We start from the raw sequence: 26,474 nt of genomic DNA, 5'->3' as shown, positions 1-26,474 counted from the left end.
ATCTTATTAAAATATCAATGGCACGTTTTATAGAAATAGAAAAAAATAACATTACAATTCATTTGGAGCCACAAAAGACCATGAATGGCCAAAACAAACTTGAGAAAGAACAAAGCAGAGACATCAGGCTTCCTGATTTCAAAATATACTGCAGAGCTACTGTAATTCAAACAGGATGGTGCTGGCATAAAAAAGACAGACATATAGACCAAGTGAACAGAAGAGAGAGCCCAGAAGAGAGAGCCCAGAAATAAACCCACGGCTATACAGTGAGAATTAATCCATATGTGTCAATAAGGTGATAAGCCAGGGATTATCCCTGAAGAACGACAGCCAACAGTGGTAGCTTTCCAAGGTAGAAATAGTGGAAGTATTTACTACAAGAAAAAAACAAGCAAGCAAATGACCACAACAAAAACAGGCATCCTCCCTTGGCCAGGGTCTGCCCCAGCCAGCCATATGTATTCATGGGTTTATGATCAACCTTGAGCTGTGGATGGATTCCTGCCCTGTTTCTTTATTCCCTTATGTCAACTCATCTTTCCACCCCAGGAACTCTTCCTGGGTGTCCCCCAGGAAGGAGCTCTGTGCTCCTTCCCTCATAGCTCCTGGCATGGGGTCAACTCACACTCATCTGTGAGGTGGCCTGGTTCCTGTCAGACTCCCTCACTGACTGCTTGCTTCAGAAATCAGGGGCCCTGTCTGGTTTTGCTCCATATTTTACCCCCTGGGCATAGTATTTGCCAGGTATATGACAAAAACTCCATTAATAAGTAGGCATGGAATGAACAGTGACTCCAGGAGGTTACTCATAACTTAGATTTAATGTCAGATTCTGCCCACTGGGCTCAGTCCCCAGTCACCCTGTGGCCTGCAGACTACACTGCCTGGCCTTCCATGCCTGCTGATCCCTGGCCTTCCATGCCTGCAGATCCATCCATGAGAATGAGGATGCAGGTAGGAGGGAGAAAGAGCCTCTTTGGCCTCTGGTCCACCAAATCACCAGCACCCTGAGTGGTGGTGACCCCTGTTCAGCCTCGGAGATGGAGGTTCTGGCCAGCCATGATGTGCTGGCCGCAGAGTTGGTGAGGGGTCTACCTGACCCTTTCTCCCCACTGCCCCACGCCTCTGTGTCTAACCCCCAGGATCCAGTACTTCTCTGAAGTATTTCTCATCACTTCCCGAGGGGAGCGCTGACCAGGGCACTAGCTCTGTGGCCTTGACATAATGTGCCTGAACCCCTCAGCATCTTTGTCTCCGTGTCTATAAAAGGAGGAGCAGAAACATGGGAGGCTTGGTGATGATTAAGGTGAGGGATGCTGCACACTTAGCCTCTGTTGGTCTCCTAGTGTTGCTGTAACAAATTAGCACAAACTCCATGACTTCGGACAGTGTGAACTTATCACCTCATGATTCTGGAAGTCAGAATCTGCAATGGGTCTTGGAGGCCCACAGTCAGGGTGTTGTCAGGGCTGTGCTCCTTCTGGAGGCTCTAGGAGAGGCTATCTTTGCCTTTTCCAGGCTCCACAGTCTGCCTGCATTCCTTGGCTTGTGGTCCTGTCTGTCCTCCATCTGCAAAGCCAGCAAGTTCAGGCCAAACCCTTCTCGTGCTGCTGCCTGTCTGGTTCTCTCATCTGCCTTCCTTTTCCATGACAATCCTTGTGATCACATGGGCCCCTCTTGGGCTCATCTCCCCATCTCAGAAGTCAGTTGATGAGCAACCTTAATTCCATGTGTGATCTCAGGGCCGTCGTCGTGTAACCTACGATAGCCATAGGTCCTGGGAATTTGGATGTGGCCATCCTTCAGGAGGGGGATTCTGTTCTGCCTCCCACACTAGAGAATAATGGCAACTCAAATGGTCAGAACCATTTTGAACCCAGTTAGTGCTCATTGTTCTGTGCCATCTCACTGCCCCTTAGATGGAAAGCAGGACACTCCAGAAATGACACTTGTGACCACGTGCTGTGTGAGCTTGTTTGTCAGTGGTAATAGACCCTGAGCACTTGCTTTCAGGAGCCCTGGGACTGACATCACTTCTGTCACAATGTGCCAGGTCCTGACCTCAGAACCAAGAGCCGGACTAGCCTAAAGAAAGCATCTTGGCCAGTCCTGATTCTACAGGTGGAAACACCACAGCCCGGAGAGGCAATGTGACAGGCCCGGGGCTCCTGACCCTGGCCAGAGGGTAACATTGCATTCTGTGGTCTCTCTCAGTAGCTGCTATCTGGAAGGGCTCAAGAAGACTGATGCCTGGGAACTAAATGGTAGAGATGCTCCAAGGACACACATGCAGTTCTGCTGCTGACCGGTTTCCGCCAGCTCTATCCCACCCACGGGCCGCTCTATCAAAGCTGATGAGTCTCAGAGCCCTAAGTTGGGGGCTTAAGAGTCTCCTTGCAGGGAGCTCCCTGGTTCATGGAATGTTAATATCAGCATCCTTGTAATTTCATTAAATGCCCAGTCCATGAAGAACAAGTTATGAGATATCTGGAGGGCTGTTCTGGGCTGTGTTCTGTTGCCTGGGTACACCCATGGATCCCTCTCTACTCATGAGAGTGGCAGGCTCTGAACTGGTGAGTCCTGAGAGTGGGTGACTATGCTGCCTCCTCCTAGAAAGTGGGGCCTTTCAGCCAGAACCCCATCTCCATCCTTATCATATGGGACCTGGGAGAGGTCAGAAGGGATGCAACTACAAGAATCCCCCTCCTGGGAGTCTGGGGGCCTGGCTTTTGAGCTCTAGCCCCATAAATGGCCAGGCTGGGGATGACGGCAAGTTTCCAAATGTCTCTGGGTTGAGTTGCTCATCTGTAGAAAGGAGAGGCCTATTTGCCCATGCCTTGCCAAGGAATTCTGGGAAATTCAGTATTTTTAATGACCTTTCCAATTCAACAGATTGGAGCACACTTTTGAGGGCTTGATTTCTTTTCAAGGCCTTGATTATCTATTCAATGTGTAGCCAAAGGAAGCCTGTACTGGATGCGGGGGAACATGGCACTTAAGAAGACACAGTCCCAGGGCTCCTGGGTGGCTCAGTTGTTCAGCTCAGGTCATGATCCCAGGCTCCTGGGATCGAGCCCCACACTGGGGTCCCTGCTCAGCAGGAGGCTGCTTCTCCCTCTCCCACTCCCTCTGCTTGTGTTCCCTCTCTGCCTCTTTATCAAATAAATAAATAAAACCTTAAAAGAAAAAAAAAGAAAAAGGAAATGCAGTCCCTGCCCTTGAGAGTTTCACTGTGTGGGGAGAGAGGGAGAGTGACAGAAACAGGCGGTGACACACAGTGTGGCCAGTGCTGGGGAGATGATTAGGGGAGGGAGGGATGGCGTGGGACCATGATGGTTAATGTCAAGTGCTAGAGTGTCTGGCCAAGGCACCCAGACACAGCTGACCCCTGATCTGTGTGGATTGACTTACAGAAGGATTTTTAAATAAATACAGTACTATTTGTATTTTCTCTTCCTTATAATTTTCTTCATAACATTTTCTTTTCTCTAGCTTATTTCATGGTAAGAACACAGTATATAATACATGTTACATATAATATACATGTTAATTGTTCATGTTATCAGTAATGGCAGAGCTGGGCAACCGCTGGCTATTAGTAGTTAAGTTTTTGAGGAGTCAAAATTCATATATAGATTTTCAACTGTGCAGGTGGTTGGAAGTGCTAATCCCCACATTTTTTAGGGTCAACTCTATTTGGTCAAACTCTGGTCTAGATATCATGGTGAAGAGAGCTTTTAGATGAGAGTCATACGTTTACATTGGTAGACTCTGAGTACAGCAGATTATTCTCCATAATGGAAGTGGGCCTCATTCAATCAGTTGAAGGCCTAAAGAGAAAAAGACTGAGCTCCCTAGAAAGAGAGGTAATTCTGCCAGCAGATGGCCTCAGACTTAACCTGCAACACCGGACTCTTCTCTGGCTCTCCAGCCTGGGAGCCTGCCCTGCAGATTTTCACCTTAACACTTTCCACAATTACAAGAGCCAATTCCTTGGAATAAATCTCTCTGCATATATATTTATATATTTTTAATATGTACACAGATAACACACCCCTTTGGCTCTGTTTCTCTGGGGGGAATCCCTAACATGGGGCCACCTCCCTGCACTGGGAACCATTAGGGAAGGCGTTGCCCTGTCTCACTTCTCAGTGGAGTGCACGGTTCTAGAGGCACGTGGCTTCCATCAGTGTGGTGGCCAGCAGAACGTGCCCATAGACCCCTGGCCATGGGGACAGATCTGACCAAGGGCCACAGCCGCTGTGCTCTGCAAATCATCACCCTGGGTGTTCAAGCCATGCCCTTCAGAGACTGTTTGCAGACAATAGTAGAACATAGCAGGGAAACTAAGGCATTCTTGTTCTAGGAACAGAGGACTCCTCTGGGCCTGATGCTGCCAGCCTCATCCCTCCCTTGCCCACTGGGGGTCCGACAAGCCTCACGGTCTGTAAGCTCCCTTCACGTTTACACAGACAACTCTGAAAAAATCCCTGCTGCTTCATTCTCCTGGAACCCACTTCTCAGAGAACCCAGGGTGACACAGTCAGTGACTCACACACCTAAGTCTGAGCTCCATGGAGAAGCACTGAGACTTGCATGGGAATGAGCTAGACCAAAAGGAAGACAGACATTTCCACCTGGGCAGCATCTCCGGATCCTCCCCGTGGCCCTCTGAGGTAGGGCCAGTATTACAGAATGGTGTGCAAGGATCTTTGCAATGCCCCAGAGATCTGTGGGACCCTGAGGCTATGGCTGGGTCCAGGGTGCTCATGGCCTCTACGGGAGCTTATTTCCTTCACCCTCTCAACCAGGACCTACTTGAGTTACCATGAATGTTTGCTGATGGGCTGATTTCAGCCACACAATTATAAATCCTTGCTTCCAATGTTGCTGCATGTTTTTGCCCATCACAGAGCATTCTCAGATCCAAGGTCTTGTCTGAGCATCCTTCTGGGCCCTGGCGATAAGCACTGTGCTCCTTCTATTTCACAGGGTGGGAAAACTGAGTCCATGTCCAAGGCAATGGGCAACTCTCCTGGGCTCACAGGTGCCGTGCAGGGAAGCAGGGCCACCCCCAGCCCAGCTGCCTCTCCGTCCACTCTGGGCCCACAGTGTGGCGCTGAGACACACGGGTGCCTTCCGAACAGCCAGGGAGCATCACAACAGCGGCACAAAGAGAAGAGGAACATGGAAACTTAAGGGCTGACACCTGAGTGTCTCTCAAGGATGGAAGCGACTTGGCTGAGAAAAGTATTTTGACAACACTTGGAGGAGAAGGTGTTTGCTGAAATCTGCCTGCTGTCTGATTCCAACTTCAGAAGGGAAAGTGTGTTAGCAGGACATGAAGACGAGCCCCAGAGCCATCTGGAAGGCAGACGGGACAATGGGCAGTGGTGAGAGAGGAAAGAAGAGGGTCTGAGCGGTAGGGACCCTGTGCCTGGAGTCCTTTCCCCAAATCTTCAATATGCCTTTAAATGCTCCAGTGATGCGGGGCGTGTGCCCGCTGCTACGTTGTTTGAGGAAACCAAAGCAGGGGCTGAAGTTCACGTTGGGGTATTTATGATGTGAGACAGAGCAGCACACAAGGAAGCTAGTGCCCTCGACAGTCTGGAGCCCAGAAATGCTCAGGATTTCCAAGACATCCTGAAGAGGGCCTGGACCTTCCCCATGCTGGAAAACTGGGGCTCCAGGCAATTCCTTCAGCTCTGGGGGAGCAGAGAGCCCCAGTAGACTCAGGGCTGCACAAAATCGGCCCCAATACAGAAAGCAACCCTTGCTTGGCTGGAACCCTTGACAATTCTCTCAATTTAAAGGGAGTCTCGAAGGGAGCTGTCTAGAAGGGAGCTATGAATAATTTCAAGATGCGCCTTCGTGCCCTGGGAGCTAATGGTAGTTTCTGAGCTATGGTTTTTTGCCCCCTTTGACCCTTGGGTATTTTGTAGGAAGGCACTTGGCTGTCTGCTTGGCAACCAGCCCACGAGCAGGCTTTCCAGCCAGGGCGAAGGGAACTCCAAGAGACAATTACTCTAGAGAGACCAGGGGTGTGGGGGCGTGGCACTCAGAGGTCACGCATCCCATAAACATGTAAACAGAGCACCATTGGAAGAAGGCTTGGTCTTCTAAGAGCAGAGGCAGGAATAGGACCTCAGAGGGACTCCGTTTCCTCCTTCTGCCAAGTCTCTCTGCCAGCTTCAGGAGGCAGAGCCATCTTTCTAGTTGGCAGGGGTGAGCACAGGGCACTAGAGCCGCCCCTCCCCCCTCTCCTGTCATCTCCAGGGGAACACGTGTGCCAAGAGTCCCCAGGCAAGAGTGGGCCTGGAAGAGGCTGGCCACCTCGGGGCATCCTTCCCAGGCACACGACTTCGTTCTTGGTGGATGCCGGTGGTGTGTCAGAAGCTGCAGACGTCCTCCCTTATCAAGAGCCTGTCCAGCACAAAACACAGCTTCCTCACAAAAGAGCGATCTCCACCTATGCCTGCCTTCTTCCTGGGCTGTCCTCCTTGTGTCTATTATTTCCATGCTTTTGTGATCACATGGATTTATTTTATGTTCTGTGTCCTAAGGATGCCTTCATAATGCTACATAATTATTCAACAAGTGAACCAAGTGGGCGGATGGAATTTTCAGTTCTGAATACAGATACACAATTCCTTAACCACTCCTTGTTGTAAAAGCTGCCTATGTGGAGTTGAAGCCTGGCTCAAATATAGGAAATCGTAATATTGCAGAGGAAATTTTCTGGGTTTTAATAAATTGCAACAACCAAGGGGTCAGCTATGCTAATATACTTGTCTGTATTGTATGTATATGCTGTGTGTTACAATTACAAAGACACACACACACACACACACACACACACACACACAAGGCAGCACAAACATGGAGTTTGAAGCCCATTGCTCTCTCCAGCTGTGGGGCCCCAGTGGACTATTCAACCTCTGAATGCGGGTCCCTCCCCTGGGCTTCGGGTATCCTGAAGACTCCAGGAAAGCAGAGAATCTGGGAGGTCAGAGGCACTCCACAAGTTTTGGCAATAGGATGGTGCATTGGAAAAAAAAAAAAAATCTTTAAAAGCTTCGTGCACAAAGACCTTTCACCCAATTATTAATAGAAAAATAGAAACAACTGGAACACCTGGCAATTTTGAGAGTTCAAGTAAAAAAAAAATGTTGGAACCATATTTAAAAGTAAGACAGAGTCATAGTTCAGCCTTCACTGATGTCCCTGCCTTAACAGAGTTTGCTGTGTGGCTGCAATAAATCAGCACAAATGAGGGGCTTGAAACAGCACCAAGTTGTTCCGTGTGTGGTCAGACATCTACAACGGGTCTCACAGGGCTACCGAGGCTGCAATCTTTTTGGAGGCTCCCAGGAAGACTCCACATGCTGGCCATTTCCAGCCTCGAGAGGTGCCCTGTCCTGCACCCGTAGGACACGCTCAGTCTCCTTCTGACTCTGACACCTGCTTCCATGGCCACAGGTCTTTCTTGGACCCTGTCCCTCCTCCCTGTTTCACTCACAAGGAGCTTTGTGATGACACAGGGTTCATCCAGCCCATCCAAGGCAACTCTCCCCACCTCAAGATCCTTGAGTTAGTTACATCAGTGAAGCCCCTTGGGCCATGTAAGGTGACATGCGCAGGTTCTGAGGATTAGGATGTGGACATACTCGGGGGCACAGCCCCTTCATCCAGCCGGGGTCACTGAGGCCCTCTATAGATAAGAGGCACCATGATACTCCCTAAGGCATGAGGCATCATTAGAAATGTAGTGAGCTGCAGATGGCTGACTTTACCAGAAGGTGGTAGTCAGGCCTCACAGGGAGGGAGTGGGACAGCCACGGAAGGTTTAGGAGCAACAAATGAAGGCATGTCAGGGCTTGGCTGAGCAGGTTCTGTAGCTCATTTCCAGAGCTCAGTCAGCCTCCTCTTTAAGCATCATCGGCTGTCAGAACAGGGCCCTCTGGAAGGAGCCACAAGTTACCACAAGTTACCAGCCTTCCAAGCACCCAGAATGCCTCGGTCTGGTTGTCTGCCGGGTCCCATCCAACAGTGCTTCTCACGCTTCTTGGTTACGCTGCAGCAGAGCCTGCCACAGGTCCACTGCTGTTGTCATTCCTTCTCCCCTTTCCCCTCAGAGCAGCTCTGACTCTCCGAGAATAGGCGCATTAATGAACATTTCCCAAGCTCCTCGAAAGCTAAGAGAGGCCACAGGAGCACGTCCTGACCAAACAGACCAAGTATGCGAGCCTTCAAGACTTCTCGAGTAGCCGGGCAAGTCATCCCTCCCTCTCACCCTCCTCCTCCTGGCTGGAATGCAGCTGTGACAGCAGCCACTTTGGACCATGAGGCCACCTTCTAAGGATGGCAGGTGGAGAGATTAAAAGGAATGAAGTCCCTGACACCACGGAGAATCGTTAGCAGTCACAGACAGCCTACCTTCAACATTTTCTTGAGTAAGAGAGAAATAAACTTTTATTTTGCCTAGCACTTATTGCTTGCTCCTGATATGACTTTCCTCGTGGAGGGCATTTCATTAGCATGTCATTCACTCCGTCTCTTACTCACTCTTCTCCAAGAGGTGAGAAGGCACTGGGCTAATTGGTAAGTTGGGGAGAGCAATGGCCTGGCTCCTGTCTCATCTGGGGGTCTGTCTGGCTGGAGGAGCACGTATTCTCTCTTCTTCTGTGTTCTCAGTGTCTCAGGGCAGGCTTGTCCTGGAGCCCGTCAGTTCATGAATACCATCTTAGGAGGCTCTCCTAGACAGCAGACCTAAAGCCAATTGACCAAAGAGTCTTTGTCACTGAACGTGACATTTTATCCCATCTCTTCCATTCCTGCATCCATCTTTCCACTGTTGTCAAATGTGGGCCAGAAAGCAGGATGTTAATTTCTGGTGACCTCGAATACCACTCACAGAGACAGGACTTAAGAGTTTCCCTTCTGCTTAGGCTACAGCGTCTGTCTCTTACAACCCAAACGGTCCTGCTCAGTGTCACTTTCCTGACCCCTGTGTCTGGAGCATTGCCCTAGCACACTGCCTAGGCTAATGTTTCATTTCTACCTATTAAATATCCTCTCCTTCTCATAATGGAAGTAAGGACACCTTACTCCTTTTTCCTATTTTTAAGTACTGGGGGCTTCTCCTCAACTGACAAGAGGGCCACCAATAAATGAGACCCAGCTACAACTATGATCCGGAGGTGAGGCAGGGTAGGAAAGACTGCAAGAGGGCTGTGGAGTGCATGGGTTGCATCGATGACCCTGATTCACGACCTCCCTACGTGTGTGTCCTTTGCTCTATAACTGTGCACCCCCTCGCACTCTGTGCACTTGACCACACGAGTTACCCTGGCCAACAGGATCTTAGCTGACTTGAAGCTTGAAAAACCACTTGTGTTTCCCACTTCCTCTCTGGGACCTGTGTGCTCGCTGTGAGAATATGCCTGCACTAGCCTGCTGGAAGATCGGCACGTGGCACAGAGTCAAGGCCAGCCTAGATCAGCCAGTGGACCCCGAGGCATGCTGGAGAACTTCTGCTAAGACAAGATGCATTGCAAGGGCAAGGCCTATCAAGATGAACAGAAGTTCACCCACAGATTTGGGGATGATAAATACTATCATCCTAAGCCAATGAGTTTCAAGGTAGTTAGATAATTATTATGGCAGTAACTGACTGTTGCAGGGCCCCTGTCCCCCAAATTACCCACAGACCAGACAAGGCATACCTCTCATCACCAAACAAGGTACTCAGTTATAGAGTGTGTTTTGTCTATGCTCAGAGGTTCCAGAGCAAGACCATCAGTGTCCAAATCCCAGGGCCACCACCTGCTAGCTTTGTGTCCTCGGTCAAGTTAACCAGCTCTCAGTTCTTGTTTGTCTGTTTTACAATGGGAATAATAATGTGATCTGCTTTCCACAGATGAGAGGCTTGAATGGTCTAATACATGTGAAGTGCTTAGAATGACAAAATTCTCAGGTGAGATGAGCTATTAATGAGTTTTCCCATCCCTCTTACCCTTGCCCTCGCCCCTTGGAGGGCTGGAATGCTGGTCTGATGCTCCCACCTTGCTCCCCATCTCTCCCCATCACCAGGCAGAGTGCCCCGCACAATAAATATCCAGCGTTTGCTGAACATCTGGTGTGAAACTCTACTTTTATTGGCACAGATGCAAATTTCACAATTCTCTTTCAATCTAAGGCCAACTACATCTTTGTTCTTTGCGTAAAGCACACGTGTAATATTTATCATTTTTTATAACTGGACTTCTCCTTCACTCCCTACTGTGCTGTGACATAAAACCTTTTTCACTGTCAGGCATTTACGTGCACTGCCCATTCCGACTATGCTTACTGATGCGTTTCCTGAGAGGTTTTGCCAATGAAGCAGCAGGGATGGAACTGGAGGAATAACCACCTTCCACTGACCCATAACCTGTCTAGTTTGGGGGCTCAGATCCCCTCGGCTCTTTCTCAGCCATGTTGGTTTTGTTCCAGAGCTTCCCCCTTCTGACAATCAACCTCCTACTCTGCAGTCTGACTTCTGGATGGTTTGCCTCTTCATGGACACTAAGAGAATCTCCTAGAACACAACCCACCGATGTCCCTTTGTGCGGGAGTTGGGATGGGAGGAAACTCTCCTCTGGTTCCAGCCCTTCTCTAGAAGCTTGCGGCTCTCAGATGGGGCAGGGCTGTTAACCAGTGTCCCCTGGAGGGGAATAGGGCTCAAGTGCCAACCCCACTGCCATGCTCTTGAGAATTTCGTGACTCTGGGCAGTCTCCTGAAGAACCCCTGTAGCTCCCAGCATATTTTTAAAGACTTCCAGAAACCAAAAACTGAGAACCACGGCCTCAGTCAGCTTACATCAGCCCTGGACATCTCAGTTCTTTTGCATAAACAGTAAAGGTAATGAAAATGTTCTCTGATTCCATGTTTTTACAGGAATATTGTAAATGAGAAAATGGATCCCAACCATACACTGCTAGGCAAATAGAGGCAATTAATAATACCCCATTTGTTACTTCAGAAAGTACTTAGGTTGTTTGGATTTTAAAAAGCATTGCACAAATTGTATTAAAGACTATATAATTCTTGCTGTGAAGTGTGTAAACCTGGCGATTCATAGACCTGTACCCCTGGGGATAAAAATATATGCTTATAAAAAATAAAAAATTAAAAAAAAAAGACTATATAATTCTCAATTTTTTTCTCAGAGTGGACATTAGTGAAATTGAGATCAGAGGATAGGATAGGGATAAGAAAATGGACAGAGTTCTCAGAATAATGACAGCAACTGTTACTACAAACCTCATATGTGTCATCTAATCATTATATATAACAAGCCCAGAGGGAGGTTTCTATCATTTCCTCCTACAGATGAGGGTCCCAAGGCTCAGGAAGGTTAGAATAAGATCAGGCAGCAGAGCGGGGCATGTGAAGGCCACACAGGTTTACCCAGCCCCTCCTGCCTCCCGTGCAACGGGGCTGCTGTCTGCTGTCTCCCTCTATAAGAAGGACGCCTTGTTCATTCCATGTTGTCTATCTCTGGGGCAAAACGGGTTGCCTTTTTGGGGCCTCTGATTCTGAATGCTTGGCACCTGACCCAGCATCTTGCCATTCAGGGGATTTAAGGAAAGCGACCTAAGACCAGCCCCCACCCCCATTGTGGGTGTTGTGTTTCTCTCCCATAAAATGGGCGTGCTTTGTTTCCTTTGCAGGGATGCTGGCACCCAGCCCCGGGCCGGCAGGACATGGCTGCTCTTTCCACACTTGCACATTTCTTCTCCTGTGAGTGTTAGGACAGCAGAACTGGGCAGTGAAGAAGTGAGAATATAAGGAGAGAGCCAAATAGACCTAAACCGCTAAGATAATAAGTTCATGTTGTCTTGTGCTTGGAACCACCTGAGCGGCGGCAATGGTGAGACACCACCTAGAAGTAAGCAGACCTGGGTCTTACCCTGCTCTGCCCTGGCTTTTCCAAGCTCCCTGTGTGATCTGTGTCCCCACTGCAGACTGCTGGGAAGATAAAGCAACACAGTGTCCAGGGGCACCCAGCACAGCACCTGCCGAGAGGAATGGCACCAGGTCCCAGCATGTCCTGCAGTGCTGACTCTGTGAAGAGGCTGGAACAGTGTGGGAAATGCCATGGGCCCCTACCTTTCTCGGCTCCCTCCTGGTCATGCTTCTCAAAGAGCAGGTAGTGTGGGCTCTCAGGGAGAAAGGGCAGGCTCACCAGCTGGACCAAAGCCGGGACAACAATCACTCCAAACAGGTATGGCCAGGTGCTTTCCTGAAGGGAGAAACAGGAGGCCAGTGAATGGATGTAGCCTCCAGTCATCCTGCTGGGGCTGGGCCCCTGGAAAAAACAGTGTTGGCCCTCTGCAGAAGTCCCTCCCACGCCGTTGTGATCCCTACCAACAGGCTGAGCAAGGGAACGGACACAGGGTTAGCCTCACATGTATGGCGCTCTCTGTGCACAAGGTAGGTCAATTCTCATAACCACCTGTGAGGTGGCGACCTGGGAGGCTCAGGTGGGTCAAGGCCATACAAGGATATCAGGGCTGGCTGATGCCATGACCCCTGGGGCATCATGGTGAGCCTTCCTAGTTGTGCAGCCTTGGAAACTGCGCTTGTGGCCCCTGGAAACCTGCGTCTCTTCACCCATGGGACGGGGACAGCCGCAGCCACTCCACAGGCTGTCCCAAGAGTGCAATCAGATAGAGCTTGGGCTGTGGGGCCTGGCACACAGTAGGTGCATGGAAAAAAAGACTGTTTTGTTGGTGCCAGCCCCCAGATGCCTCCAAGGCCCATGAGATGCAGCCCGTTTTGGTCCTGTCGGAGAACATACAAGGACAGTGGCTGGAGCTTCCCTGATTCTTGCAGGCAGGTGTGGTGGGGCTGGGGTACAGCTGGCCCCTGAGGCAGGGAATTCTTCCGTGTCTGGGGCCGAGCAGGCAGGGCCTTATAGCCTGCACCGGAGGGGCATTTGGGCCACCACAAGCAGCACCCGTCCCCTCGAGGGAGTTCGCGCGCAGCAGGTGCTCTTCCTATGCTGGTCAGAGTGGCATTCTTCTTGAGCTGCTTTATTTATTTATTTATTTTTAAACCTAGGTTTACAGAGGGAGCTCTCACGGGGTCTCCGCAAGAAGAGAAGGCCAACGGGAGGCAGTTCTGATGGGGAAAAGGCAAAACACTCAGTGCCAAATTCTTGGCATGTTCTATTTCCTCAAAAAGGAAAAGGAGGACCGCAAGGAGGCACCCTCAGAACTAAAGACTTCACACAATGAGCCACAGGGCTGCTGCACCAGGGGGAGGCTTGGGTAGCTTCAGGTCGGGTTCTGAGCACCCTCGGGGGCACAGCGTCCCTCCAGGGTTCTCCCAGGTCTGGCTCCTTCAGGAGGCCCTTGAGGCTAGAGACCCCCGTAAGTTCCCAGTTGTCTGATCTTGGAGAGTCAAACGGGGAGGGACCCCTGAAGCATGGAGCAGACCAACTGGCTCACAGAAGGGCAAAGACTAGGTCCTGATTTTCAAGGGACCTTTGGTCCTACTTCCTTTTCTTTGTAGAACAATGATTTATATTCACCAAACTCCAAACACCAATGCCAGCTTGAGGTTTGGTGAGACACCAGGGGGAGGTGGAAGGCAGACTAGCAGTTGCTGAGGGCCAGAGGGAGTGGGGAGGGGACAGTGATTGCCCCCAGGGATGGTCTTCTTTTTGGGGGGATGATGACAATATTTGGGATTAGTAAAAAGCCATGATCGTGCAACTTTGTGAATACACTAAAAACCACTTTAAGTGGTAAATTTTATGGGAGGTGAGTTATAGCTCCGTGTAAGTGGGACATTCACTATGCCAACTCGGTGTGTGTGTCTTGTTGCTGATTTTGTTTTTTCCTTAGAGTTTACTTGCTGCGCCGGTAAGAGCAGAACAGAAAGCTGGGGCGGGGGCGGAAAGACAAGGGAATTAACCCAATTATGCTCCTACTATGTGCCAGGCGTGGTGGGAACTTCTCACACAGCTGTCTCATTTCACCTCCCGGCAGCTAGAGCTGTTGCTGCACGTTCCAGATGTGGAGACATAAAAGCCCAGGCTAGGGCCTGCTAGCCAGCCAGCAGCTGTGCAGAGGGAAATCACGCCAAGCTTCTCCCATAGCATCTTCACAGAGGGGCGCTTTCAGGAGTGAGATCCTGGAAGCTGCCAAAGGGAGAAAGGAGGAGAGGAGCTAGAAGGACAGTGTGAGTAGGAATAGCCTGACCACTGAAACCTGATCCTCCCAGGCTCACCTAGAACCCACCACTGTGGCGGGAGCGCAGGACAAGGGGAGACAGAGACATGGGAGCTGGGGTGGAGGCTGGTCAGGGGGGCAGCTTGGCTGCCATTCCATGACACTTGGACGTGGCTCCAAGGACCACCAGGAGCTGGGGAAAGGCTCTGCACACCTTCCTTGAATCTACAGTCCAGCAGATCTGGTCTGTCAGGGAGCACAGTGTGTGGATTTCTACTATTACCGACAAGCCAAGTCTGTGGTACAGCTTGTGATCTGTGATGTCGTAAATCTTTCCTAAGGACATCACTCTGGTGGCTGTGGTCTGGACTCTGCCTCTGGAGAAAAGCAGATACACTGATCTCAGGGTGGGCCACTCCTAGCTTAGGATGCTAGTGGTCTGGACTGGGGAAAGAGAATGGCAGGAAAGTCCAGAGTAGACCCTTGGGGACACTTGACTCAGGAGAAGCCAAGCTTAGCCAACAGTGGAGTTCATGCACTTGGATGCTATAAAATCCCAAATCCCACAGCTGTCCGGATTTGAATCCTGCCTCTGTTGCCCATTCTCTGTGGCCTTGGGCACCCTAAGTGCTTATGCTCATTCTTCCTCTCTGTAAAATAGGGATAACAGGAATGCCTGTTCATAGGTCGTCAGGAGTGTTCTATGAGTTAATGGATCTATCAAGGGTTCAGCAGGACCCTGCACACTGTAAGCATTCAACGAGACAGAGTGTGGTAAGAAGCCCGTTACCTAGACTATCTCCTTGAATTTCCACACTTCCGTCTGAGGTACAGACCATTATCATGCTCACATTTCAAAAGTACTCACTGCCCCCACAGAGGGGTTACCCGGTTCACTGAGGCCCATTTTGGTCACGGAGCCGTGACTGAACATCAGGTCTTGAGAACCTGAGTTCTGATCCGTGAAGCCTGACCCCAGGTGCCTCAGCTACAGGGGAGGTCACAATGGCACCAGACGTGGGATCTGACTTTCTCCCATTGCCTCAGGCCGAAGAACCTTCAGTGGCTCTCAACAATGCTCCTGGGCATTTGGTCCCAGCACAGAGCCCAGGACTCAACATTCTGTACCACAGTTCGGATTGCTTGCCTCCTGAGGGCAGAGACCGTGCCTGGCACAGCATATCTGCGGGAGGAACAAACAAGTATGGGAAGGGGCTTTTGTACACACTGATCACCTTCACACAGAGCCCTTGGCAAAGTGCCGAGGATAGCCTCTTACTCTCTTTTTGAGCAGAAGGCATGTTTTAAAGAACATGTATTACTCGCCTAACACAGGACCACGAGGTGCTATGGAAAGTCAATCTCAGATGAGTCTCCGTGATGCCGGTTAGAGCTTCCTATGTTGGGTAAAGTATGAGGTCAGGGTTCTTAACCCTGCTTATTTTACTCAGGAGGAAAGAAAATTGCATCATCTTGTTGGCCAGAATGATTTCCAACTCCCTTTCGGGTAAGATGAGTGGGTTGCACGATAATGCAATTATCTTGTTTCTGAATTTGCAAGGTTTCCTTTTTAAAATCGACTTCTGGGTCACACTGCCCCCAAGCTGTCAATGACTTCAGGCCTGTCCATAAATACTATCCTCCAGGACTGTGATGAGACAGCTCAAAATCTTAAGTAGAGTTGGAACCACTGATCTTACCCTAAGTCAGGAAGTTAGGAAAGACCTGGCCACAGACCCTCTACCCGCAGACAAGCAGGACAGGGGAGGCGAGGCTGGTCAGCACTCAGACCACCAACGGGACAGGCTCCTGGGCCAGCAACTTGGTGCTGCTGGAGGCGAGAAGGGCAAGAATGAAGCCTACCTCACAGAGCCAAAGGGGGCACAAAATGAAGTATTTTTCTATTTTTATCACATTCAGGATCAGATTATAGTAATAGCTGAATGTTTGCCGAGTACTTCGTGGGCCAAGTTCTGTGCTCAGTGCCCCACAAACACAACACATGTTACACACACACACCATTCGTAATGCCCTCAAAAAGTACAACCCTGGTTTTTGTCTCCTATGTTCCTTTAATGTTTAGTTGGTAGGGATGCTCCTCTCTGCCCCATCACAGGGGCTTAATCTTAGGACACAGTCTCAGGCTCAATTTCAAAACAATAATCAAAATAAACCTGACTGAATGGCAAATTTTCTGTTCCCCAGTCCATCCAAGCCTGCTTTGGGCTTGGAGCTGCGGCAAAAGAATCCAGGGGGGTAGGGGGTGGGGGGATGGCTGCTTTTCATTTCTCTCTTACTCCTTTCTCCCCTCTGCAACTTCAGGCCCGTGTCCAACCCCTCCATCCCACCTCTTCTCCCCCTGGAGTTCCTCTGACTTGGGAGTTTGCAGCTCTTTTATTTTATTTTTTAAAAGATTTTATTTATTTATTTGAGAGAGAGAGAGAGAGAGAGAGAGAGCAGGGGCGGGGAAAGGGAGAGTGAGCAGCAGACTCCCCACTGGGCAGTGGGCCTGGATCCCAGGACCTGGGGATCATGATCTGAGCTGAAGGCAGATGCTTAACTAACAGAGCCACCCAGGCACCCCTGAAACTCTTCTAAAGACTCATGTCCTCTGCAGCCCCAAGAAATCCAGGGGCAAGGCTACTGTGTGCTGTTGTTTAAGTCCCACGGGGTACTGCTACTGAAATCTAGCCCACTGCGATCTCCAAGCTGAGAGCCCACGGGGCAGGTTTATTAATTATGCCTTCCATTTTCTGTATTTTATGATGCTTTGGCATCCCAGTCCTTACTGATCCTGCAGAGACTGCCCCTCCCAGGGGTGGCTGAGTCTGGTCATTGGAAACAACCTGCCAAGAGCATGCTTTCCATAAGCAAATCAGCTAGAGCCCACACCTGCAGTGACCTCCTTTATCCAACTGTCACACATAAACCAATATTTCTCCTGCCCAAAGTTCCCCAAAGGTCAGGTCCCAGACAGCTAGATGGTCCCTACAGCCCAGAGCGAGCCTGAAATCATTCAAACTATGCAGCCCCAAACTTGTTCAAGCTCGTCTCCCCTGCCTTGCCCATTCTTGATGCCAAAACCAAAATAAAGGCTCTAGAACTTGCTCTCCCCTCCCTCCTTCCACTTCCTGAGGGACCCTGTGCTTGCTCCTGGGGCCCCTGTGTGGAGTGGCTTTGGGCCTGCATTTGGGAACTGTGAACAATGAACTCTTCTTTCAAAAGCAGTGTCTCTTTAGTGCAGACCATACACCTGCTACTCTCCCCACACACACCTCAAAGCCCAAGGCCCAGTCCCTCACGCTCACCACCCCCTTCTGCATGGAAAGTTGCCGTGAGCACCTGACTAACCCAGTCTCACAAGCGTGACCTATATGATTAATCCAGTTCCCTTCTGTTCTTTCTGTGTGTATATTTAATACTAGAGATAAAATATTTTATTGAAAATGTCTAATATACCAAATTTTACAATAGAAAAGGCTGGGGACTTCATTCTCATTTTTGTCATTTGTTTAATAAATTTGGGGAAACAAAACAAAACAAAAAAAAGCAGTGTCTCCATGTCTGTCCCCTCAGCATACCTGATTAAAGGCAATCCCAGGCACATTTCAGAGGGGCTGGGCCATCCCCCACCCCCGCCCCCCCCACACACAGGCAGGGCACCAGGAAGATTCTTGCTGTGGGCTCCCACTTCTCTCTAAGCCCCAGGCCAGCTCTGTTGGCTCTCCTCCAGATTCCTCAAGCACCTGGCGATGTGACCCAGCTCTCTTTCTGTTCATCTCCAGTGCTCCCACAGGGCCATGCCTCATCAATTTAGCTGCACATTGGAATCGCCTAAGAACTACTGATGCCCACTGTCTCCCCTACTTAGAAACCTTGGGTTCTCTGGCCTGGAAGCATGGCCTGGGTGCCAGGCTGTTCATGCTCCCCAGGGGGCTCCAGGGTCACTGAGAGCCCGGGACATCCCCTCCCCTTGCAGGGGATGATCGTGCAGAGTGCAGAGCCAAGGAGCTCATCCCCCACTGCCAGGAGTACTGTTGGCTGTGGGAGGGACCACAGCTGGATCTCCCCAGGATGGACCCTTGGAAGACGCTTTGTCCACCAAGCCTGCCCACCCCTCCCCAGGAGCAGGCTGGGGACTCCAGGGGCTGGCTGGCTCCAGGGGCTGGCTGACGTGGGGACACAAAGGCCTGCCCCTCCTCCTCTGTCTGAAAGTGGGACAATTAGAGGGGCCCTCCGAGGTCCAGAGCTAGGCCAAGGTCTCTGCATGACTGAGGGCAGCTCACCTCCCTCCTCTGCTGAGGGTCACCTCCCTTACTCCCTGGCAGGTATGAGCTGAGCACACTTCCCAGTCAGCTTCCTGCTCACCGACCTCCATCTCAGGGTCTCTTTGCTGGGGAACCCGACCTAGGACACACCTGTGGACCCAAGCCTCCCAATGTCCATGTACAGCTCTCTACTTTGCCTGGGGATCCTCGAATGCCAGGTGCTCGGTGGCAGTTCCACGGACAACTCTTGGTTCCACATCCAAGCACAGGGTCTCTGACCTCACAAGCTACCCAGTCCTGACACTTGATCACCACCTGTCCAGAAACCCAGTTTGGAAACTTAATGTCTACATGCCTGCCATTGGCCCTCAGCCCTCCCACTGCCATCTGACTGGCTGCCGGCCCTGCCGTGGCCCCACTAGCTGTTTCTCAGTCTTTCTCTCATGCATTCCCTCCCCTTCTCTTTTGCTAGCATTGGCCTTAGGGGACCTCCTTCCCACAGATCACCTGGATTCATGCAGCAGCATCTCGAGTGTCCCCAAATCCTCCACATTCTATTCCATCCTTCATAGCCTGAGCGATCCTTTTGGAAGGTGCCTGTGGTGTTCCAAGTTACTTCTCTAAGACATTTCAGGGGCTTCCCGTTGCCCTGGAGGTGGAGTCTAAATCTCTCAGCCAGGGGTATAAAGCCCTGTCTTATCAGAACCCTGCTAAGATGCCTGCCCTGATGCGGGCTGGACAGGGGTGCAGGCGCCTCCACTCTGGTCCTGCCCATCGGATCTAAGAGCCTCCCTGACTCTACCTGCTGATGCCATGTCTTTGCACGGCCTGCTTCCTCTCTGGGGAATGCCTGGCCCCTACCCACAGCACCTACCTATCCTTCCATGTTTAACGTTCCCACCCATAGAGGACATCTCCACCAGGTACAGACTTCCAATAAAGCTCTCATTACTTCGTGTAGCGATGGATTTCCTTCTGGGTATGTCTCTCTGACTAGAGTGAGCTCCTCAGGGCCATCGCCCTGCCGTGTTCTTTCATGTGTCAGCCCAGCCCCTGGTGCGTGGCAGGTGTCCAATTAAAGCTTGCTGACTGAGTGCAGGCTGGGTGAGTTGAAGGGCACAGGCCAGCAGTGCTACTGCTGGATACAGAACTGTGAAATAACACACAACCCTGCTTTTAAAGTACTTTAGTATTTTCAATGCTCCAACTTCCCAATTGGTATCCTATTAAAGGGCCAAATGCCATAAAAAAATATTCCCCTCTGAGGTACTATTATAATTTCCAGTTTATAGAAGAGAAAACCAAGGCCCATAGGGCACCTGGGTGGCTCAGAAGGTTAAGCATCTGTCTGCCTTCAGGTCGGTTTTGGTCTCGGGGTCCTGGGATCGAAACCTGCATCAGGCTCCATGCTCTGGAGTCCGACTCTGCCTCTGCTTCTCCTGGTGCTCGTGCTCTCTTTGGCTCTCAAATAAATAAAATCTTAAAAAAAAATCACGTCTAAAGATAAGTATATATAGAAATAAGTAAAAGAGAAAACTGAGGCCCAGAAAGGTCAGGAAACTGATGCAAAGTCAGGTGGGAAACTGGGGCGGGGTGCAGCTGAATGAAAGCCTGGTTCTTCTGATTCCTACATGGGTCTCCTTCCAGGACATTATTCCTGACATCACACCATCACCTTCCCTCACAGTAGCTGTTGAATGAATAGAGAAGTTATATGCAGATAATATTGGGCTCAACGCAGTCCTGCTTCACCAGAGAGAATCCTATACAGAACTCATCAGAGATCACTCCAGCTCAGCTCCGATGGCTCTGGCTATTACCAAAACGTCAGGGATTCCATCAAGGCAAGGAGCTAGGGCAGCCATTCCATAAGGAAAAACAGTGTGGAAATGTGTTCACCTGCAGAAGGAATGCTGGGGGAAATGTGTGAATGCCCCTCTCTTGTTGAGCTAAGTCTTCCAAGGGCATCAGCCTCAATCACAAAAGTGCATGGAGTCCCTTGACCTTGCCATCCCTATAACCACCTTTCAGAGAGGGACCCTGCTGGCCTCAGCTTTACAGAGCCCTGGAGAGGGGAATCTGTGCCCAGCTGTGTCTACACAGCCTTGCCGATGGGTCCATCTATCACTATCTCCACTCTAGGTCGTGCAGAAATCAATACCATCTGACCCTACAGAGCCAATCCAGGCTACTATTGTTCAAATCACTGTAGCAAACGTATTGTTCTAGAATCACTATTCTTGTATGTATTCAGGTTCTGATTCTATTTCAACAGAACAATAATAGGGATCTCAAGAACATGGGCTTTCAGAGTACTCCTGCCCTTTCCTGTGTGAGAAATAATACTGACATTACCTTCCATTGGCATAACACTCACCTCTCAGAAAGCTGCTGTGAGTTTTAGGTGTGAGGGAAGCACCCGAGTAGTGACCGATAATTGCTTTTTAAGACAGGCCAGATCCCCACCCCCCTTCCTACAACATTTTCCTGCTTGTCAAAGGGTTTTGTTGTCCTATGCCTTGCTTAGTTTTTCAAGCAGTCGTATGGGATGGTAAGGTTAGAAGCTACTATTCCCGTTGTACTGATAAGAATACTGAGGTGGAGAGAACAGTGGATCCTGCAGCAAGATCTTCCATAAAACCAAGATTGTCCCTTCTCCATGTAAGAGAGAGAAATTCACGCACTTTTAAAAGGTTGTGGTCCTGCGGAGTACCTTTCTGAGCCAACCTACAGCAAGGGACTGGAACCCACTGCATTCAGATTTGCTGGGTGGTTCATACACAGTAACTCAGTTTTATCCTCTCAATACCCCTGCCTTCATCCGTATCTTACAGTTGAGGAAACTGAGGCACAGAGAAGTTAACTCATGCACACAGTCACGCATGTTCTAAATGGCCAAGTGGGGACTAACCCCAGGCGGTATGGTACCCAGCACGACACTCTCAACCCCCACGCTAGCCTCATGGACAGAAGGGACTCCTCAGCTGCACTTTGCTGAGGCAGACCTGACTTCCCTGACTTTACATTTACAGAGATCACCTTTCTCTTTCCTGTGGAATTAGGTAGGTAGCCCCATTTTCTTCTAAATAAAGCTCTCTGCACTTGAAGCCCATTATTAATCCCTTTGTCAGCCTTCTGTGTTCTAGCTGAGTCATCCTGGTTTCTGGGTCTCATTGTTCAGACTCTTCACACCATGCCTTTGTCTGCCACCTCCTCCACCTTCCCCACCGTGGGCCATCTACCATCAGATAGTGTCCTCCGAGTGGAACTCAAGAAAGGGAGACAAATATGGTTTGTTCTGAGGCTTTAAAAGCATAAGGACATCCATGTGAATTGCATTTTCCTGTTGCTGACCTCAATTTAGGGCCTCTGTATGGTGTGAGGCATGATTTAAAAAAAAATTTTTTTTTAACATTTTATTTATTTATTTGATAGAGATCACAAGTAGAGAGGCAGGCAGAGAGAGGAAGGGAAGCTGGCTCCCCACTGAGCAGAGAGCCTGACATGGGGCTTGATCCCAGGACCCTGAGATTATGACCTGAGCCGAAGGCAGAAGCTTTGACCCACTGAGCCACCCAGGCGCCCCGTGAGGCATGGAAGGTCAAGGAGCAGCCCAGGTTACCAAGGGTTCTGTGACCTTGGATGCCAGTCTTTCCCTTCTGTAGCTCTGTTCAGCTTTGGAGTTAGCTCCAAGTTCAAATTCTGGTTCTTCTCCTTACAAGTTATGGGGCTTTGAACAAATGATTTACTCTTTCTAGAATCACAGTTCTCTCAGCTAGAAAATGCGGACAGTGATGAACACTTATTTTTCAGGTTGTTCTGGGGGTGATAGAGATGATATCTTAAGCATGGGCCTGGTACACAGGTGGGAGCCAAGAGATAGTTCTTTTTCCCCTTTGCTGAGGTCTTGAGCCAGTGCAGGTGGCCCATCCTAATCAAAGAGTGGGCTGAGGTTAGACCCGCTGCCCTGAGCCTGACATGGAGTCTGGGTTAAGTATACGAAACTCACATTTCAGATCCACACAGGAAGTCTAGGAGTTGAGGACCAGCATACCAGCTCCCAGGGGCCCCCACTGAATTTCACCAGCCACTGCCCCTTCTCCTTGTTTGCTTTCTTCCCCCAGGGCCTCTGTCCAGCTAGCTGGTACTCCTACTCTGGACACAGACAGCCCTGGTGGCCCTCTGCTGAGCACACTGCAGAGCATGGCACCCCTCTATCTAGGGCACTGTCTCCTCATCTGTGGTATGTAGGCTGCATCGAGTTACCCACCCCCCCGCCACACACCCGAGTGCCCTTGGCGCTCAGCTCATGTAGGGTGTGAGCCCAGACTTCCAGAGTGCTGCTAGGATCTCCTTTCCTCAGCTCACTCACGTTGGCTTCATTCAGCCCGGGTGCATGTCCTGAAGGACGGGGCCAGGCGGAGGGCAGTAACAGCAGGAACAGAGGCGCAGGTGGCAAGGCCAATCTTCCCAGCCCCTTGGGTGCCTGTTGCACTCGGATGAGCAGAGGCTCCACTCTGTATTACTGTTTTTTATGAAAAAGGGTCTTTTCAGAGCCTCACTCTTTCTTCTTATATTTCAAATACCTTAAATGTTAGGAGACCAAACCCAAAGAAAGCACAAAGATTTCAAGCCAAGGGCTATTTTCTGGCACTGCTTCTTGTCACCAGCCCCTCAGCACAGAGGCATCCCCACTCGCAGGCTGTGCGTCCCCACAAGCAGGCAGGTGGGTGGAGGGGCCTGAGAGAAAAGGCTGGTTGGACCAGCGAAGGTGGCCAGCCAGCACCAGCATAGCCTGTGTCTGGGAGTCTCAGGAGAAGCCACACCCTGTCGTGAAAAGAAACTACCAGAATAATAAGGCTCATACTGTTCAGGCCCGCACTCAAGGCAGTCCACGTGGCCAGCACTGCAGCCTCAGCTCCTTCCCTGGCCCCTTCCCATCCCCAGGGGTTCCAGGCTCTCTCAGAGAGCTCCTGGTCTCTGACACCTCTGAGCCTTTGCGGGTGCAGTTCCCTTTGTCTGGAAGACCTTTGACTTCTTCTGACCTGCTTGGCAAATTCTTGCTTCATCCTTGCAAACCTCCCTGTGAGGCCTGCCCGGACACTTGCAGGCAGAATTAAAGGATCCCTTGATGGTGCTCCACTGGCACGGGCCTCTGTTACACCCCTTTTAATGTGGCAATGGGCTCATGTTGTCCCTGTGCCTATTTCTCTTGCTGGAGTCCAAGGTGGCCGAGAAGCTGATTATATCAGAGATCACTGGCCCGCAGCACATTGACTGCACGTGAGAGCACCTGCAGGGCTGGGGTCCAGGGCCTCAGTGTGGGGGCTGGAGGTCTCAGGCTGAGGGGTCTGGCTGCCCTGAGCAGCCACTGAATTCCCTATTCAAGTGGTGGGTCATTGATTGAGGACACCTGAATTCCTGTCCCTGCTCTGCTGCTCATTGGCAGAGAAACCCTGGGTAAGTTACTGAAATTCTCTGTGCCTCAATTTCTTCATCTGCAAAATGGGTATAATGCCGATCAACTCACTCAGCAGGATTGTTGTGATGACATAGGTCAATATGTGCAAAGCACCTAGAATGTGTCTGTCGTGGAGTTGGTGCTATGCCCGATTTTGGTATAACTGACTGACTGACTGTCATTACTGCCCCTGGGCTGTCCTGTGTCTTTGAGCAAGTCATTCCCATGGTTCCCTCATCAGCCCAATCAGAAGATTGGCTAGGCCAGCTCTGTTGTTCCTCCTAGACATACCAGCTTCTAAATGAATACTTTGAGGAATGCCATGGCCTGATTTTTGATGCAACAGATCGCCTGCTGTTTTTGTATTTGTGTTTTGCTGATATCTAGAGATGATTCTGTCTCTCTCCTCTCAGTATCTCCTTCCTCTCCAGCATTTCCCCCGATCATGCTGCTGAGGCAGGTGTGGGGTCTCCCTTATTTGTTTCCCTTCTCTCAGAACTGCTGGCTTGCACTGACTGCTGTCCAATTTTAAAAACCAGTTTCATATATTTTGTCTGTTTCTTGGTGGTTTAAAGTTGGAGGGTTAATCATGGATGGAAACAAAACTTTTTGTGGGTTTTTGGGAAGAAAAAGTTGGATTTTTAAAAAAGATTTTATTTATTTGAGAGAGAGAGAGAGCACAGGCACAAGCGGGGAGAGTGGCAGAGGGAGAGGGAGAAGCAGGCTCTCCACCGAGCAGAGGCTGGTGTGAGGCTCGAGCCCATGACCCCAGGATCTTGACCTGAGCTGAAGGTAGAAACTTTACTGACTGAGTTACCCAGGTGCCCCAGAAGCAAAAGATTTGAAGCCATTTTTCTCACCATATCTGGCCCCTATCTATTTCTTTGACCTCTGTCTCATACCCCCCTCCCCATTCACTCCAGTCCCCAGCCATGTTTTCTCTTCCTAATCCCTGCCTTTGCCATCCTTTGGCCTGGACCTCTTCCCCATTTTTCTAAGCCTGCTCCTTCCAACCAGTCACCTTCAATGCCACCTCTCAAAGAAGCCTTCCCTGACCATCTATTCCTTTTTATTTTTTAAATTTATTTCTTTTCAGCGTAACAGAATTCATTGTTTATGCACCACACCCAGTGCTCCATATAATACGCGCCTTCCTTAATACCCACCAACAGGCTCCCCCAACCTCCCACCCCCCTCCCGTTCAAAACCCTCAGATTGTTTTTCAGTGTCCATAGTCTCTCATGGTTCATCTCCCCCTCCAATTTCCCTCAACTCCCTTCTCTCCATATTCCCATGTCCTCCATGTTATTTGTTATGCTCTACAAATAAGTGAAACCATATGATAATTGACTCTCTCTGCTTGACTTAGTTCACTCAGCATAATCTCTTCCAGTCCCTTCCATGTTGCTACAAAAGTTGGGTATTCATCCTTTCTGATGGAGGCATAATACTCCATAGTGTATATGGACCACATCTTCCTTATTCATTTGCCCACTGAAGGGCATCTTGGTTCTTTCCACAGTTTGGCGACAGTGGCCATTGCTCCTATAAACATTGGGGTACAGATTCTTTTCACTACATCTGTATTTTGGGGGTAAATACCCAGTAGTGCAATTGCAGGGTCATAGGGAAGTTCTATTTTTAATTTCTTGAGGAATCTCCACACTGTTCTCCAAAGTGGCTGCACCAATTTGCATTCCCACCAACAGTGTAAGAGGGTTCCCCTTTCTCCACATCCTCTCCAACACACGTTGTTTCCTGTCTTGCTAATTTCTGACCATCTATTCCTGAGCTCGACTATTCCCACAGGTGTTCACTGTCTGGTCACTTTTTAAGATTTTATTTATTTATTTATTTTATTAGAGAAAGAGCACAAGTAGGGTAGGGGCAGAGGGAGAAAATCTCAAGCAGACTCAAAGCTGAGCGTGGAGCCTGATGTGAGGCTCAATCTCACAGCCCAGAGACTATGACCTGAGCTGAAACCAAGAGTTGGATGCTCAACCGACTGAGCCACCCAGGTGCTCCTCTATCTCGTCACTTTCTGAGTAGGACAGGGAGTAGCATCTTGGATGTGCCCAGGACTGCCAGTGAGTGGGTGATGTTGGAACCTATGTTCATGTAATGTCTATTTCTTTTTTAATGTTTCCTGTTGTGGTGGTAGCTGTGTTTTATCTGGTGGGGGGTGGGGTGGGGAGGACAGACTTGGGGTGACTCTATTTTCAACAGGAGCACATGGAGTTCTCTTTTGGTGAACTGTGCTTGGGCTACTGGATAATGCTCAGTCAAAACTTAGTCCTGGGGCACCTGGGTGGCTCAGTCCCTTGAGTCTGCCTTCAGCTCAGGTTGTGGTCCCAAGGTCCTGGGATCAAACTCCACATCAGTCTCCTTGCTCAGCAGGGAGCCTGCTTCTCCCTTTCCCTCTGCCCCTCACTCATGCTCTCTCTCTCTCTCACTCTCTCAAATAAATAAAGTCTTAAAACAAACAAACAAAACAGCTCCCAGAGGGTGTGCTGATCAGG

At 50.0% G+C, this 26,474-nt stretch overlaps 1 protein-coding gene across 13 annotated transcripts in view; it reads right to left on the bottom strand.

Moving 5' to 3' along the window:
* The window catches only part of SLC2A9 (solute carrier family 2 member 9), a 223,187-nt gene that overhangs the window by 87,159 nt on the left and 109,554 nt on the right, over positions 1-26,474 (bottom strand). For all 13 annotated transcript variants that reach the window (XM_082728528.1, XM_082728535.1, XM_082728532.1 and 10 more), the window contains one exon: positions 12,158-12,290. In XM_082728528.1, the coding sequence (XP_082584654.1) occupies positions 12,158-12,290 (133 nt within the window). The remainder of the gene's footprint in view (positions 1-12,157; positions 12,291-26,474) is intronic.

Source organism: Mustela nivalis (genome assembly GCF_964662115.1).
Source record: "Mustela nivalis genome assembly, chromosome: 4".
Lineage (NCBI taxonomy): Eukaryota > Metazoa > Chordata > Mammalia > Carnivora > Mustelidae > Mustela > Mustela nivalis.
The sequence above is the reverse complement of the archived record's forward strand: the minus strand, read 5'-3'. Positions and strand labels throughout refer to the sequence as shown.